Source organism: Paramormyrops kingsleyae, chromosome 1 (genome assembly GCF_048594095.1).
Source record: "Paramormyrops kingsleyae isolate MSU_618 chromosome 1, PKINGS_0.4, whole genome shotgun sequence".
Classification (NCBI taxonomy): domain Eukaryota; kingdom Metazoa; phylum Chordata; class Actinopteri; order Osteoglossiformes; family Mormyridae; genus Paramormyrops; species Paramormyrops kingsleyae.
In genome coordinates, this window is record NC_132797.1 from 53001534 (window position 1) to 53018710 (window position 17177).

The 17177-nt window shown below is 42.6% G+C and overlaps 2 protein-coding genes across 4 annotated transcripts in view; one reads left to right on the forward strand and one right to left on the reverse strand.

Annotated features, from left to right (window-relative positions):
* Nucleotides 1-1890: 1890 nt before the first annotated feature.
* Nucleotides 1891-11289, forward strand: smarcal1 (SWI/SNF related, matrix associated, actin dependent regulator of chromatin, subfamily a-like 1). Its single transcript, XM_072716599.1, has 8 exons — nt 1891-1977; nt 2415-2537; nt 9432-9502; nt 10157-10259; nt 10411-10593; nt 10673-10773; nt 10855-10951; nt 11039-11289. The coding sequence occupies exons 2-8, from the start codon at nt 2481-2483 to the stop codon at nt 11225-11227; spliced, it is 801 nt and encodes a 266-aa protein (XP_072572700.1). The 5' UTR covers nt 1891-1977; nt 2415-2480; the 3' UTR covers nt 11228-11289.
* Nucleotides 11290-12335: 1046 nt separating this feature from the next.
* Nucleotides 12336-17177, reverse strand: part of nme9 (NME/NM23 family member 9) — a 34289-nt gene continuing 29447 nt past the window's right edge. The window contains exons 9-16 of one of the 3 annotated variants that reach the window (XM_023810139.2): nt 16964-17109; nt 16610-16800; nt 16317-16461; nt 16088-16195; nt 15856-16007; nt 15556-15700; nt 15049-15293; nt 12336-12679 (exon numbers count right to left, since the gene is read on the reverse strand). In XM_023810139.2, coding sequence (XP_023665907.2) covers nt 12567-12679; nt 15049-15293; nt 15556-15700; nt 15856-16007; nt 16088-16195; nt 16317-16461; nt 16610-16800; nt 16964-17109 — 1245 coding nt within the window. In that variant the 3' untranslated portion in view covers nt 12336-12566. Of the gene's footprint in view, nt 12680-12980; nt 15294-15555; nt 15701-15855; nt 16008-16087; nt 16196-16316; nt 16462-16609; nt 16801-16963; nt 17110-17177 lie in introns of those variants that run through there. The other 2 variants (XM_023810140.2, XM_072716610.1) reach the window with 2 other exon arrangements.

The window sequence follows — 17177 nt, forward strand, 5'->3', positions numbered from 1 at the left end:
AAGTGACATATTGCCTCATTTATCCAGTTTACACTTTCCTGAAAAAAAGTGGGCTGGTCATGGACATGAATCTCCTGGGCTAGAAATTGGCTCCACATTTAATGGATCCTAACCTTAGGTAAAGCTCAAATAATTAATTTCAGGTAAGTAGCAACTCAGAATGTCCTCTTTTCTGCTTTTATTCCCCTCTCACTCATTATATAGACATAATTGAATATGTTAATGACCTTGTATTGTGTTTTTTTTCTCAGGCATTATCATAAAACCACTCCTTAGCTAAAGCCCGCGCACAGCGAGGATCCCGTCGGGAGAAAACAAAGGGTTTCAGGCTATCCGCGTTGAAAGGCGGTCTAATTGAGTTTTGTACTTAAGTGACCGTTTGATTTTTGTTCGATCTACTGACGGTTTCCCCCCTGGATTTAACGTGCCTAACTGGTGTTAGCGGTTTTAACACTGGTGTTTACGCCATCATGTACATTTCATGTGCATCTTTTTTTTTCTGTTTTAAAACATACAATTAAATATTTCTGTCTGATGTCTGCTAAGCACAGGGCGATGTTGGTATTTTAAAAAGTGCAAAATTTATATAAAACACAACACGTATATTCCGCATACATGTATTCCTTTTACGTCTAATTAATTTTTTTTCCACGTGCCCCCTGAGAAGTCTAATTTTCACTTGCCTGTCGATGAGACTCACAGAACTGGAAGGATTTTCGCTAGAGGTCTGCTGATATACTAACTGCTGAAATCTAGCAGCCAAATTCTGCAGTCTCTCTTGCCTATTCATTTTGAGCGTGCTTGAGGAGCAGGACAAAAGGTTTCGGCGCCAAAAGGATGAACCGCCTTGCATTTTATTTGCTGACCCAAACCAATCAAAATTCGTCATGAGCTCTAATAGGCCCTTTTGTATGGCAATCCGTTTTAACATTTAATCAAGTCACACTACTATCCGTAATTACATTATAGATATTAACAATTGCTTTTCTCTTAGTCAAAATTGTATTCTGTTGGAGCCACCTGCTCCACGGGTCCGTTGATGAGAAAGGATCACACTTCTGGAGACGTGGTACAAACAATAAATGATATTTTATTAATGCCATGGTACAGATCGATCTGGGAACCAACCTCTCAGCTCACAGCTCAAGCAGGCGAGTTCGAGGCAAGTTCAAAGTTTTCTTCCGCTAAGCACACTTTTATACTATGTTTCAGAGGTTGCCTCCCATTTCAGTAATTTTCCACTTTCTGTATTAATTCTTTGTTTGCAAACAAGTCGGCTCCCCTCTTTTTCTAATTAAAGCAGACTTACGCCCCCTTTTCAATTTCCTGTGCTGCAGTATTAAACTATTTTAAAATGCAAAATAATTATTCTGTGATTGCATTGTTTATTTTTTCCACTTATTATAAACAAATCTAATTTAAAAAAAGAACTGTAGTAGTGATACATTAGTTTTGTTGCAGGATCCGCTATTTAAACGCCTGCGATTGCGCACTTGAAAAACATGGAACTGATTGGGCAGTAACAGTCAATCAGCTACCTGACGTCAGGCTTCCCCTCAAAAACCGATAAAGTGGTAGCACCCAATTTTTAAACGTCTTAAGACGTTCAAATTGGCCGTGTTAAGACGTTCATAATGTACCTGTTAAGACGTTATTTGTTTGCGTGTTAACACGTCAAAATATGCCGTGTTAACACGGACGTCAAAGTAGACGTTATGCCCCAAATGGCCTTCCATAGACACACCTCGAACGCACCCCGTGATTAGTTAACGTCGTATGGGTTTCTTTCTATGACACGTGGTCTGTCTACGCGGCGTGCGTCATTTGCGACACGTCTGTTTATAAACACGGAGTCCATTGTTTGTAAACAGTCCGCATTTTACCCTCACCCCTGAGAGACAAGGAGCCCAGCGGCTTGGCCGTGATAGGTCGTTGGCCCGTCCTCAGCGCAGGGCGTCCACTGTAACATCCTCGGGGGTTAGTCATTTACTTAAAACAGTTCAGCACTACAATCAACCATTAATCCCTACAACTGTCCAACACTGGACTCTGTACTACGAAGCGGGGTTACTGGCTTATCGGGGTAACTTGTCGGATTTAAGGTAGCACCGTTTAAATGGACCTCATATTCGTTCATTTACATTTTGCCCAGACTACCTTAAATCTGACAAGTTACCCCGTTAAACCAGTAACCCCGCTTCGTAGTACAGGCCACTGATCCCCCAAGTCGAGATGTGATGCGGACACAGGAAGGGTCCCTACGAAGTCCGGGAAAAAGCACCCGCTCTGGGTCCGGGTATAAATACGTATGGCTGTAAACGAGCTTTATTTTTAGTTATGCACGGTGCAGTGTCCTGTTTATTTTATGTATTTATTTAATATAATTAAGCATATCCTGCCTTGCTTCAACTTAGGTGAACGTGACTGACCGTCCATCGCTGCAGGGAGAGGGGTTTTTAAGCAGAGACGCCAATTCCCAGATGACACACACCAGAGCCGAACCATGCCGTAACGACGGGACCGCGGAAGCTGGACCGGTCAGAACACCGGGTCGTAACACCGGGTCCCTGGTTAGGGGGAAATGCGTGCTGCACGGTGGCTATCGCTTCAGGGTGGAGATCGGCTACAGCCCCAAGCTCATCGAGCTGTTTAAAAGCATCCCATCTAGAAATTACGGTGGGTGTGGCTGCAGTTGTTAAACCTGTTTATTTGAAAACATTTCTTGCCCACAGTGTTTGTAGAGTATTACGTTGTTGGGGCCTATGTGAAAATGTATTTTTCAGTCCAGTTTTCTGTAACTATGACAGACCCTGAAACAAAAATATGGAGCTTTGGTCTGGAAGACTATCATCAGCTAAGTAAGTTCGTGGGATTCGTTATATTGTAAAATGTTAAGATTATTAATGCATTTATGGTAGAATGGTTCTTCAGTGTGGAGGGGTGGTTAGAGTTGATTGTCTGCTCCACTTTTCAGTGCCATGTAAGGTCCTTGCTAGGGTCATCCTTAACAGGATCCGTGGTCACTTGCTTGCCTGTGTAGGAATTATTAGCTCAGGTAATTTTTAATATCTCCACCAATATGTTTGAAATTAATTAAAGTTTAATTAATTATTATTTAATGCTGATTATTAACCAATCGTTATGCTGAATGGTCGGCTCCTCCAAACTCAATTGCGGTATCCCTGTGAGCCTGTTAATGTGAGACTTAAATGGGATTCACTAATTACCCGTATCGCTTAGTAACCTGGGTTAGAAGGCTCGTCCAGCGAGCTGCATCACCAGGTCATGTAAACGATTAGTTGTGAAGCTCCCCTCACGGCTGATGAGAGAGAGTCTCGCGATGTTTCAGGCGAGTTTGAGGTTCAGAGCGTGTAGCAAGATCGCACAGAGGCAGGAACTTAGTGTGAGTACTCAATGACGGAGGCTGAAGTTGTGTAAAAGACATGCATTTATTCCTAGCTAACACTACAACTAACATAAGACAGACATTACACCTAACACAAACAACAAACACGAAATAACAGAATAAAACAAACGATGTAATTATGAAAATGCAATGACCGGATTTAAATGAGTAACCTTAAATGGGAAATACTGTTCTGCAAAGCAAGCACAGTTTGTGGAACACGACCCTAAAGTCTTATAGCAGGTTAACAGAACAGCTTAAGTTGTTAGAATGAAAGGAAGTTGGCTTACTTGGTTGAAGAGTGGGGGGGGGGTCTTGGCAGTTGTTGGCAGAGCTGCTGAGTTGATGGCACTCAGGAAGGTGCGGCGTTTGGAGCAGTGGAGTGGAGCCCCTCTGGATTCTCTCTCCTGGTGAAGCTTTGTCTTGGGTGCTGTTCTCTGTTCAGCTGGGCCTTCACCGGAGGGTTTCTTGTGGGCTTCTCGTCTCCCGGGCTGATGGTCTTTTCTGCGCTTGATGATCTGTTTGCCCCGGCTGATGTTCTCCTTCGGGCTGGCGGTTATTCTCTGCGCCCCTTTGTTCTGAGGTCCAGGTTTTTATGGTCTAAAGTTCATGAATAGGGATGACCAGGAATTCAAATCCTGGCCCAATGGCTGGCCATCCATTTGGCGGGCTTTCGGAAGGGGGTCTGTATCAGTCCTTTTGGGATTTATGGCCCGACTGATTCTCCCTTTACTGATGATTTTCATTAAGCTGTTATAACTTTTGATACATCTACTTTTATGGTAATCACTGACCAGATTTGGAATCAGGGGTGATTACCAATCAGTTTGACACCAAACATGCCATACCAGCTTCACAGGTACATACGCCATACCGTCTGTATTAATTGATTAAACAATGAATTATTTTATCTATGTGACTGATTCACATCAGTATAGGATACAGGTGTTTTGGGTTGCACTTCAACAGATGTTACACTTTGTGCAGACATTACATCAAATATTCATATTACAAACAGCACATCTTATCCATAGATAGGCGTGGCCATTAGTTTGTGGTAATATCAATATAAGTTGCACATCTGGACACAACATATCTTGGTTGGTGTGGCTTATTCTAATTGATCTTCTCCAAAATGGATAATGTACACCTTAATTCAGTTCTTTTTAATATAGTATGTTAGAACACAGAAACTTGGTAACGGTCCACCAAGATCAGATAAGGACCACAAAGGAATGTTGGAAGAGAAGGGGGATTGTTAACAAAGAAGACTCTCTAAAAGATAGGACACATTGGTTACACTCACTTTCCAGATTCTTCTGGTATACCATGAGAACATATATACAATGGTAGCTATACCTATCTATTTATTTAAATTTATATGGGTTCATGTGCAAAGGGGTAAAATAGGTGATACTCCGTGAACATGGTTATAAGGGTGGCACACAAAACACTAAGATTGTCTAAGGACACATACAAACATAACCTATCTGTATATTGAGACTAGTAGTCGTAAGTAAATCAATATACACGATATACAAAAGCCAAACTTAAATGAAACTTCCTTTAGGGTGTTTGTCTGTTGGGTGAATGATATGTAAGGCAGAATATATGGGAAGGGGGTTGTGTGCCAAGTCGAGGGACCCCTGTCCATTAGGTCCACTCTGCTTGTCTGTAGGTCCCTAAATCTTTGGGCAATAAAAGTTGGAGTGCTGGGCTCCCTTGTTATCTGTGTGTGTGTGTTTATGTGTGTAACCCCCTTTGGTGCCTCTTGTACCAGGCTCGGCCTTGTCTCAGGCCACCTGGAATTTAGGCCCTGTGATATGTGCATGTGTGATCCTACACCTGTCAGCGACTGGAGCAGTCTGGTGTTACACCTAAGAAGGCTACCATCAACCGTATCCTTGCACTGAGGGTTCGCAAGTGCAAATATGAAGCGCAAGCACGAATATCAGCAGAGGTTCTTTGCAGCCTTTGTCGATTTTCGTAAAACGTTGGACTCTGTTGATCGAGTTGCCCTGTGGGACATCCTGAGACTTTGCGGCATCCACCCGAAGTTGCTGGATGTCATGGCCAGCCTGTACACTGGTACTATGAGTGCTGTGCAGAGAGAAGGGAGAACATCTGTGTTCTTCGCAGTTGATTCTGGGGTTTGCCAGGGGTGTGTCCTTGCTCCTTCTCTGTTCAGTTCTTGTATGGACTGGGTATTGGGCAGGGTCATGGGGTTCAGTAGCTGTAGGGTGTCCGTTCGTGAACAAAGATTTACTGATCTGGACTTTGCCGACAATGCGGTGAGCAGAGTCAATGGAGGCTCTGATCGAGGCTCTTAAGAGACTGAGCGAGGAGTCAGTGTCTGGGATTGCGGGTTTCCTGGATAAAGACAAAGATCTGGGCATTTAATGACTTCTTAGGTACAGCCATTAATAATGTGTGTCTGTCTGCAGGGAGAATGTTGATCTTGTTGAGATTTACCTACCTCGGCAGCAACATTCATATCTCTGGTGACGCTCCCTATGAAGTCAGCAGATGGATTGGAATAGAATGGGGGGTCATGAGGTCGCTGGAAATGGGTGTGCTGCGCTCCCGACATCTTTGCAGGAGGACGATGGTCCAAGTCTGGTCCTGGTGCTCCCTGTCTTGCTGTATGGCTGTGAGACATGGACGCTACCCAGTGAGCTGAGATGATTTCAGTAGTGTCTCTTCGGAGAATCCTTGGGTACGGCTGATTTAAGTTTTATGTCGAATGTTCGGTTGCTAGAGGAGTCCCGAATGAGGCACGTTACCTGCATTGTGAGGGAGTGTCAGTTACTGCACTATGGCCATGTGGCGTGTTTTCTTGAGGGTGATCTGAGTTGCAGGATCCTCACTGCTGAGGACCCAAGTGGCTGGACCAGGCCAAGGGAACGCCTATGTAACACCTGGCAGCGGTAGATGGATGGCCTTTGGAGGGTGGGACTGGACTGTATGTCTGCCTGGGGGATCGCCAGCTGGGATCCTGAGGAGTTTTGCCGTGTGGTGGGTATGGTTACAGGGATTAACCGTTTTGACTATTAACCACGGTGTGAAACATTGCGGTTAATCCACCGTTAAGACTTCCCCAATACCGCCAAAAAAAATAAAAAATAAAAATCCACCAGAACCAAAGACATATAATAACGCGACCCACACGGACGAAAACTATACAAAGCGAAGCACACACAAAATACCCCAAGCGGATCATGACAGAAGAACGAGAGACAACCAACAACGGGACTACTCTATATCCACCTAGGAAGCGCTTGAAGTCTCCTGTATGGGAATATTTTGGATACCCAAAAGATGCTAAAGGAGAAATCCAGGACGATGGGTCACCCATTTGCAGAGCTTGCAGAAAAAAAAGTTGCGGCCAAAGGATCCAACACCTCCAACTTGTTGCAGCATCTCCAAGATCATCATGCGGACATATACGTGCAATTGAAGATAGGCTAATACAAAACAATTGAGTCAAATTACGTTAGTAACTGAAGTGATTTCAAAGTAATAGAACCATCCGGTGAATGAGGGTTCATTTAGCCGTGTAGTGTTGTAGGCTACTGATTGAGGTTCGCTTCCTATTTGTCTACACTCACCTAAAGGATTATTAGGAACACCATACTAATACGGTGTTTGACCCCCTTTCGCCTTCAGAACTGCCTTAATTCTACATGGCATTGATTCAACAAGGTGCTGAAAGCATTCTTTAGAAATGTTGGCCCATATTGATAAGATAGCATCTTGCAGTTGATGGAGATTTGTGGGATGCACATCTAGGGCACAAAGCTCCCGTTCCACCACATCCCAAAGATGCTCTATTTCGGTTGAGATCTGGTGACTGTGGGGGCCATTTTCGTACAGTGAACTCATTGTCATGTTCAAGAAACCAATTTGAAATGATTCGAGCTTTGTGACATGTTGCATTATCCTGCTGGAAGTAGCCATCAGAGGATGGGTACATGGTGGTCATAAACGGATGGACATGGTCAGAAACAATGCTCAGGTAGGCCGTGGCATTTAAACGATGCCCAATTGGCACTAAGGGGCCTAAAGTGTGCCAAGAAAACATCCCCCACACCATTACACCACCACCGCCCGCCTGCACAGTGGTAACAAGGCATGATGGATCCATGTTCTCATTCTGTTTACGCCAAATTCTGAATCTACCATTTGAATGTCTCAACAGAAATCGAGACTCATCAGACCAGGCAACATTTTTCCAGTCTTCAACTGTCCAATTTTGGTGAGCTCGTGCAAATTGTAGCCTCTTTTTCCTATTTGTAGTGGAGATGAGTGGTGAGATGAGACCGGTGGGGTCTTCTGCTGTTGTAGCCCATCCGCCTCAAGGTTGTGCGTGTTGTGGCTTCACAAATGCTTTGCTGCATACCTCGGTTGTAACGAGTGGTTATTTCAGTCAAAGTTGCTCTTCTATCAGCTTGAATCAGTCGGGCCATTCTCCTCTAACCTCTAGCATCAACAAGGCATTTTTGCCCACAGGACTGCCGCATACTGGATGTTTTTCCCTTTGCACACCATTCTTTGTAAATGCTAGAAATGGTTGTGCGTGAAAATCCCAGTAACTGAGCAGATTGTGAAATACTCAGACCGGCCCGTCTGGCACCAACAACCATACCACGCTCAAAATTGCTTAAATCACCTTTCTTTCCCATTCTGACATTCAGTTTGGAGTTCAGGAGATTGTTTTGACCAGGACCACACCCCTAAATGCATTGAAGCAACTGCCATGTGATTGGTTGATTAGATAATTGTATTAATGAGAAATTGAACAGGTGTTCCTAATAATCCTTTAGGTGAGTGTATAACAAGCATTATGCTTTCTTCTCTGGCAGTCTCAAAAGGAATTTAAAATGCAGCCTGTTTGCATAGGTCCTTGTTCTCGGTAGTCAATAGCGCAGTGGTTATGAAAGAAAAAAAGTAAAATGGTAGCTCCCATAAAACGTTTGTTTGCAGATCAGGAAATGTAGCATCTTATTTTATTAAGGTGAAATTTTACTTGTCCTTCCCTACAGTTAGTGTACAGACAGTGACCCACTGGTTTTGTGGGCTGAGCTCAGAAAACTTGAATGTGCTCACTTTTTTGCACTTCAACTTGAACTGATGTTGTGAACTGGCAAAGCTCTTTTGTAGACAGGTTTTACATTATTTTCTTGTTTTTCTTTTATTGTCACTGCATTTAAGTATTTTAGCAGCAACAAATGAGCTGTGCTACCTATAGATGTGTACAGAGATTGATTTTATTTACATATTCTATTTTTCTAACTATGCAGTATCTTAAAGCAGAATTTTTAACTGCATTTTTAAGTTAAACAGTGCAATTTATGTTCAAGTCATCAGGTTGGTCTGAGTTAATTTCTCTTGCTAAAAAAAGATATACAAACTGAAAATATAAAAAATGTATAGTTCATCAAAGGAGCTGGATGTGTTTACAGAGCAAGTTTACTTGAATTTAAATATAAATTCTCTGTTCCATGAGTGTGTTAAGATACAGCTTTAAATATCATCTGTTTGCCCAGAGATTACTTCAATTGTTTTACTTTAACTTTTTTGACTGTGGTGTATTCAGAAGGCAGCAATAACCTCTTTCTGTGCAGCTTACAGATTTTTTCAGCCTTACAGATGGTTACACAGACTTATTTTATTTTATAAATTCATTTTTCGAACTATGCAGTATCTCTGAAAAGTAGCAATAAATAGCTTCTGAAGTTCAAAACCTTTATAGAATGTGTTTGTGTGATTTATATATGTTAATACAGTTGTGAAATCAGTTCACGTAAAATAACCATGATAATCGTGAAACCATGATTATTTCTCAGACTATAATCGTATCACCAAAATTTCTAATCGTTGCAACCCTAGTGGTGGGTGCGGCCACACACTGCATCCTCACATGCTCCCCTACCTAACTTGACCTGACCTATGATTGGTTAACAAGATGTGTCTGTTTGTAGGCTGTATCAGGGTCCCTGTGTACATGGTATTCTCTTGTCTGCAGAAACGTCAGGAAAAAGAAGCTCTTCTCGTTTACTACAGCCACACTGCGGAGGCTAAGACTCAAGCTGTCATGTGAGTTCTGTTCCAGATTACCTGATGGACTGGAGTAGAACCTGCAGCTGTGGATTTAAGAATGACTGATTTAGTAGCAGTTACATGGCAGCTCAGTGGGTAGCGAACTCCAGGGTTGGAGGTTCAAATTCCATTGTTGTATGTGTAAAGTTCTTTGTGTTTCCTTCAGGTAGTCCAGTATCCTCTTGCAATCTGTCTTTCTAAGTTTCTCATAATATGTGGTTGTGTGTGATGGACTGGAATCCCTTCCAGGGTGAACTCATGGAGGGACTGTCATCCCTTACAGCAGTGCTGGCCAATCGGTCAATTAAGATCGACAGGTCTATCTTCAAGATATTTGTACTCCATTGCAACACCCTCAAGAGCCCCCTATGTATTAGCAAAATCTATCATAGGACCCCCGGATTACAAAATATACTGTCATGACTCTGTAGTTCCCCAGATTATTTTCATTTTAAAAAATGTTGGAGACTACTGCCTTACAGGGTGCACTCAGTGCCCTATGTTGGGCTGTCTGTAATTGGTTCAAGGTTCCCTGTGACCCTTCTCAGTATAAGTGGTTGGAAGATGGATGAATTAATTATCAGTCTGCTTTTTACCTTTGCTTTGGTGGCCATTAAAAATCATCTGTCAGTGGGTTCTCTTTTCTATCAGGGAGTACATGATGGACCTGCTGGAATGTGGCCGGGAGAAGTTCCTGGTCTTTGCCCACCACAAGTTGATGCTGGACAGCATCACCAAAGAACTAGGAGAGAAGGTGAGGGATGCAGAGATTTTGTTATTCCCTAATAAAAATTACCTAAATGTGGCTGTTAAGGTTCACTTCATTATCTCCTGGATATGTATTTGTTCAGGAAAAGAGCTCTACTTTCAGCCATCTTCCCAGCTGACCATTTCACCCCCTTCAGAATATCAGCTATATACGTATTGATGGAGCCACACCGTCAGCTGAGCGCCAAGCACTGTGCCATAGATTCCAGTTCTCTGAAAAAAAGTGTGTGGCAGTGCTGTCTATCACAGCAGCCAACATGGGCATCACGCTTCACTCAGCTAGCCTGGTGCTGTTTGCGGAGCTCTTCTGGAACCCGGGGGTGAGTCCTATTCCACTTGGTGTCACATGCCAGTGTGTTGCTTTTCTCTACCATCACCAATCTGCTGACTATTCCCCAGGTACTGATTCAGGCAGAGGACCGAGTCCATCGCATTGGACAGACCAGCAGCGTGGATGTTCACTATCTGGTGGCCAAAGGCACAGCTGATGACTATCTCTGGTAAAGATTTACCCTCTACACTGTGTTCAGCAGATGAGATGGGTCTGTGTGGTTCAACTCACTGCCCTGCACACACTCCAGGCCAATGATCCAGGAGAAGATGAATGTGTTGAAAGAGGCAGGGCTTTCAGAATCCAGCCTCTCTGAGAGTGCAGAATTGACCAGCTTCCAGTCCAAGGTGTGCATTCAAGGGAGATTCTCCTCATACAAACCTGGCTCTTGATGCCTTTGTTAATTTTATGTTGTGCTTCTCCTATTATAACAGGACCCACAGAAGAGGACAATTGCTGAGGTGTTTCAAAGGTCCTTCAGTGAAGATCCAGACCCAGATGAAGCTGCTCTTCTGGCAGTAGCCAGTGCATGGGAAGACTGTGACCCAGAAAGAATTTCTGATATGTCAGGAAATATGGCAGAAAGCCAATGCAAAAAACCATGCATTGAACATTTCTTCTGAAAATGGGTTTTTATATATAAAAAAAAGTATATTTCAACCAATATTTTATTTTGAGATATGTAATAAAGCTATTTTATTTACTGGAATATGTGTTTTCTTCACCCAGAATTTTTCCTCTGTGGTTGTACATTAAAAGTAAAATTTAAACTACTAGGTAGTGTAACTGTATTGTGGATTTTTATTCAGAAAACGTTAGGACTAATTTTTTTTACTAGTTTTAATAGTGAATGAACCTGACATTTCATTCATTGTAAATGCTTTATATGTTGCATATTGGTGAATCATGCATGAAGGTAGGGCTAACACGTGTCATATGATTACTGAGAGATGTGTGAATCTAAAACAAATTTCGGTATTCAGGCAAAATATCTCAGTATTGATGCGTTTCAGTTTTACTCTTTAGATTTCACAGCGTCTGAAGCATCTGAAGCGCTTCACGTTTGTGAGCCGCTAGATGTGAATTCTGTGTTACCACGGTGAGTTGAGCATACCAAGTGCAGCCATACACTTCTTAACACTAGTTTTAAAAGTACTTACCAATGTAAAGCTTTGTTAAATCAATGGACTATAACGCTACAGACAAATTTGTTCAAACCATAATTACTAATTTATTTCTTGTTGATCATTGATTTCTAAACTGAAAAAAAAATCTAGCTTTCTAACTACATGTTAAATGTTAGTTTAAACTAGTTTTGTCATTGGTAATAAATATTAAATGGCAGCTAATTTGCTGACTTGCAACATGAAATGGGGAATTAGCACTAAAAGCTGCAACATCCAGGTTGTTTGGTACTTTAAGCCTGAATTCTCAAAACTGTAACAAGAACATCTTAATCATGCACCTGTGAAATGATTTTGACTGATTTAGAATTTAGACTAAGAATTTAATTTTTAGACTGATTTACAGGTAACCATTAATTTGCCTTTGTACAGGTGATAGAGGCTGTATCTTCTAACGTATCCAACATTTGTCAGAGGCTCTTCTGTAACTCGTTGGATGAAGACTTCCATGACATGGAACATTGCAGCATTTTCGTTTGTCTTTCTTATCTGTACTGTTATAATCACCATGACCTTGTCTGTGAATTTTATTTGGTGTTATGTTAGTGTATTGAGCAGCCAGGCCAAACAATGTACTAACATGTCATAGCTCTGAGACAATCCAAAAGCATAAATGCAGGTTTTGGATCAAGTTGACCAAAAACCAGAGCTAAAGAAGACTACGAAATAAATGAAAATAATAACTGAAAGGATTATAGGAGATTATATTTAATTACAAAAACAGATATTGGTCAAAAAATAAGGCCGCACCTTTGCTAATTTAGTTCGTATTTAGCTTCTATGTATATCCATCCATCCATTTACTTCCGCTTATCCGAGGTCGGGTCGCGGGGGCAGCAATCTCAGCAGGGAAACCAAGACTTCCCTCTCCCTCGGCAGTGGCCGAAGCTTCTATGTATAATACAGTAAAATTATTTCATATTTTCCAACCAGCAGAAAACTGATTTGATTTAGCAAGCAGGTTTTCAAGAATTCAAAATATCAGTTGCATAGTCTTCAGTGTTTAGATCTGTTTGGATGTGCACATTCCCTTTCCGTTTAATTCTTTTCTGCAGATACTTGCTTCCCCAAAATCCAAATCCTTGCAGTTAGGTGAACTGGTGTCAACATGTGAGTGTGTCTGGTGATGAGCTGGCATCTCCTCCAGGATTAACTCCAGAATATAGTCATGTGAAAAAATTAGGACATCCCATTAAATATTTAATTCTTTATTAAGAAATAGCAACATATCAGTATTAAATCTTCTTTCAATTTATATCTGTAGATGACAGTGATGTAATTGCATAATCTATGCAATAACAAGAAAGAAATTAACTAAGATCCTACTTTCCACTGAGGAAAAAGTTAGGACACCCTCACATTCATCACAATTTAAAATTCCTAGAATTAGATTCAGGTGGCACCATATTAGGTGAAAATGATCAGAACATCATTACAGAGCTTTTTGGTGGAGCCTGTCTTATTTAAACCACAGGCATTTAGTTTGGTTTGCTCTTGATTGTTGAAATGAGTGCTATCACCATGGTGAGATCCAAAGAGCTTGCTGAGGCCTTCGGAAAGAAGCTTGTAGATGCATACAGTATGAGTCTGGGAAGAATATAAAAAGATCTCAAGAGAGTATGGAATCAGCCATTCCACTGTCCAGAAAATAATTTATAAGTGGAGAACATTTAAAACAACTGCCAGCATGACCAGGGCAGGCTGTCCAAGCAAGTTCAGGCAAAGAACTGACCTTCTTTCAGACTTCTGCTGAAAGAAGTCTCCAAAAATCCTAAAATGTGATCATGGGTCATACAGGAAGCTATTGCCACAGTTGATGTCAAGGTACATACATCTACCTCTAGAAAGAGACTGCACAAGTTTGATTTTCATGGGAGCTGTGTTTAAGGAGGAAACCCTTGCTGTTAAAAAGAACTTCGGGTCAACACTGAAATTTTCCAGAGGCACCTAGACAAAGACTGGGACTTTTGGAACAACATGCTTTGGACAGATGAATCTGAAATTGAATTATTTGGGCACAGTAACAGAGGACATGTTTGCTGTAAACCAAAGACAACTTTTGAGCAAAAGAACCTCATACCAACTGTGAAGCATGGGGGTGGAAATGTCATGGTTTGGGGCTGCTTTGCTGCAGCAGAACCTGGCCAGCTCACCATCATAGAATCCACTATGAATTATTCATCATAGGGTGCTTGAGGACAATGTGAAAACATCTGTCCAGATGTTGAAGCTGAAGTGAGGGTGGACCATGCCAATGAGAATGACCCAAAACTTTCCAGTAAATCTACCAAGGAATGGCTTACAAGAATAAATGGAGAGTTCTGGAATGGTCAAGTCAAAGCCCGGATCTGAATCCTACTGAGATGCTGTGTGGTGATTTGAAGCAGAAGTGCATGCAAGACACCCTTCAAACATCACACAGCATAAGGAATTCTGCATTGGAGATTGGGGAAAACTTTCTGCCAGTCGATGTCAGAGATTGATAGATGGTTATAGGAAATGTCTCATTTAGGTTATTTCAGCTAAAGGGGAAAATACTGGTTATTAGGGCACAGGGTGTCCTAACTTTTTCCTCAGTAGGAATTGGCATCTTAGTTAATTTCCTTTCTTAAATAAGTGAATATGTTTCTAGTTTTTGCATAGCTGATGCAATAACATCAGCTCTATCTAAAGATATAATTTGAAAGAATATTTAATACTGATATTTTGATATTTCTTAATGAAGAATTACATATTTAATGGGATGTCCTAATTTTTTCACATGACTGTATAAGGATATAATGTAAATTTCCTTTGTGTCGGGTGTTTTTTCCTGTGTATCTGATGGTGCAGTACATTCATCACCATGTATGTGTTTTCTCCTGCTCAGGATGTATATCCTCTGGTGTTGAGGTGGTGGCTGTGCTGAACTATGGGACCCCTTCCCCTGCCTCTCCCTCTAGCATCACAGTAGTCGTGGATGGGTGCTGCATCCATCCTTCACTGGAAGCAAAGGCAGATCTATGAGCTCTAGATCTTCATTCGCTAGTTCTAAGCCATTAGAGAATATCCCAGTACCTTTCAACACTGATCCTTCTATATTTTACATTATTTCTCAGCATGAAACAGCTGGTTCTTACCATTAGCCTTCCCCCCCTCTAAAGGTAGTTGACTGTCTTCTTTGCCTAACATCCAAATGGGTAAGGACAGCACTGGTATTAGATTGTCCTCATGTAGTGAACTGGGCACATAGTGAAATGCTTGTTATGAGCCCATATTACCATGCAGCAGGGACGCTTGATTCTCTTCCCTGCAGACATCTCCAAACACAAGATGGATCTCCTCATTGGCGCGTTCTGAGCTGGAGGAACCATGCACAGCATTATGTAGAATGTCCTTGCCAAAATGGACCCGCAGGGATTCTGCGGCAGTCTCGCGGGCCTGGCACGGGTCAGTTGGGCCCATCATTGCTCTCCACTCATGCACAGCTCTGAATTTGCTAAGGATAAGTGCCATGCAGGGCCCACTGGGAGGCAGACATGCAGGAAAGAAATGAAAGCCAGGAGTTAATGTGCTGCATATGTATGGACTGCAATCAATATGGCTGCTCTGCGCCATATTTTCTCTGATTCACTTTGGATTCCTAGTGATTATTTGTCATGTTGCAAGCTACAGGTCTCCCTATAGAAGAGCTGGTGCTGATTAAAGGAGACAGCTTTGCTTCTCTGAAAGTCTGGCTGTGTTTGAACTGGTGTCAGTAGGCATGGTCTGATACAACTGTGTCTTACCTACACATGAAATCCACCAGCTGGTTGAAAAAGGGTTTGTCCTGTAGCTTCCTGTACAGCTTCTCAATGTCAGCCTGAGACAGGCAGACCGCCATCATATGAAGGATGGAGAATCCAGCATCCTGGATTGCCTTGAGAATTTCATCTAAGCAGAGGGGAGAATACACTCACCAAGCATCATAGTGATAGAGAGACCTGCCAGCTGCACCTAACCACACAGCCTCACATTGCAAATTCATCCTGGCTGTCACTGCTAGTTCATATTGACATTTTCCAAGGTGTAAGTCCACAGGTCAATACCTTTATGTTCCTCAACGGTATCTGGTTTTATGAGTGCCAGTGTCTGCTCTGGTGGGAAGACAACCTGAATCTCCTGCTCAGCCTGGTTGGGGGTGTGACTGCCGTACAGCAGGTTGTTGGGCTCACCATGTGCCACTAACTCAGCTGCTAGACTGCAACAGAACCGCACAGTGAAGGCATCTGTCAGTCGGGGCCCCCTGAGACTGCAGCAGGCCTCTCTGAAAGCACACACCTGTCTGAAGATTCTTGCTGGGCCCAATCAACATCCTGCAGTTCCAGCATACTCCTCCACTTCTTCACAGCGCCAAGCCCAGAGAGGACAAGGGCAAGGATGGGCCCACTGAAACATGCAAATACACACTTCTACATGTTTCTGCTCCACAGCTCATGTTTATGTATTCAAAATGATGGTGGGGCTGAGGGACCTGCACTATTATTCAGAGTCTGAATTCCAGACTCACCTGCTCATGCTCTTCAGAAGAGTTGGGAAGTGATCCTCTTGCAGATGCTGCCAGTAAAACTGCCTGATTTGCTCCTCTGTTAACAGTAGCTCCCTCTTCATGGCTATGCTAAGTCCGGTAGCTTGGATACGAAGGATGATGTCCTCTGTGGCATCACCAGTTCAGCAAGTTGTATAAAATTTACAGAGAACAATGGAACATTCCTGTAAATTTTAATTACCACTGATCCAAATGTTTAGTACTGCAAGTTGTATGTGGCTGATACAGTTTCACACACAGCACTATTTGAGGACCTCTGCTTATTGCTGGAGGAATCAGCGCCAGGGTCCTCTCCACAGTGCTTTCCTCTGCTCCATCCTGCAAGTGTGCAAATGCATGTCTGAAGCTGGGGAAGAACAAGGCCAGTGCCCTGTTGGCCTGAGATCTGTCACTGCAGCCATGCAATGCATTGGACAACATGCCGGCACCACACTGCCCCTTCAAGCTGGGGGGAGAGAGAAAGGTAAACAGTGCCTTAACTGCTGTGTTTCCTGCTGTTCCTGATGTCCCACTGGAATGCCAAAACTCACTCTACTTTCTTCAAATTCCACCTTGTATAAAGGTTGCCTCATTCCACCTTTGCTCCAAGGTGTGTTTACTCCATGTACCTGTCTGTCACCTCCCCTTTGGCCCCCTCCATGGTTGCTGTGTCAATGAACTTCCTCCAAGTCTGGATGACATCACCCGACTGGGATATCAGCAGGATATGAGAGGAGCCATTACACATGATCTGCACCAGCTCTCTGAAATAAGGCTGTCAATCAACACACAATAGCATCAGGTTCCTCCCTCTTTCTGTCTCCCTACTCCTCCTTCTCTCTC

Bases quoted from the DNA above. Each gene is read 5' to 3' on its own strand.
- smarcal1 (XM_072716599.1), top strand. From the start codon at position 2,481: ATGACACACACCAGAGCCGAACCATGCCGTAACGACGGGACCGCGGAA. The intron at 2,538-9,431 runs GTCAGAACACCG...TCTTGTCTGCAG, and splicing joins GGACCGCGGAAGCTGGACCG to AAACGTCAGGAAAAAGAAGC. The intron at 10,952-11,038 runs GTGTGCATTCAA...CTATTATAACAG, and splicing joins TGACCAGCTTCCAGTCCAAG to GACCCACAGAAGAGGACAAT.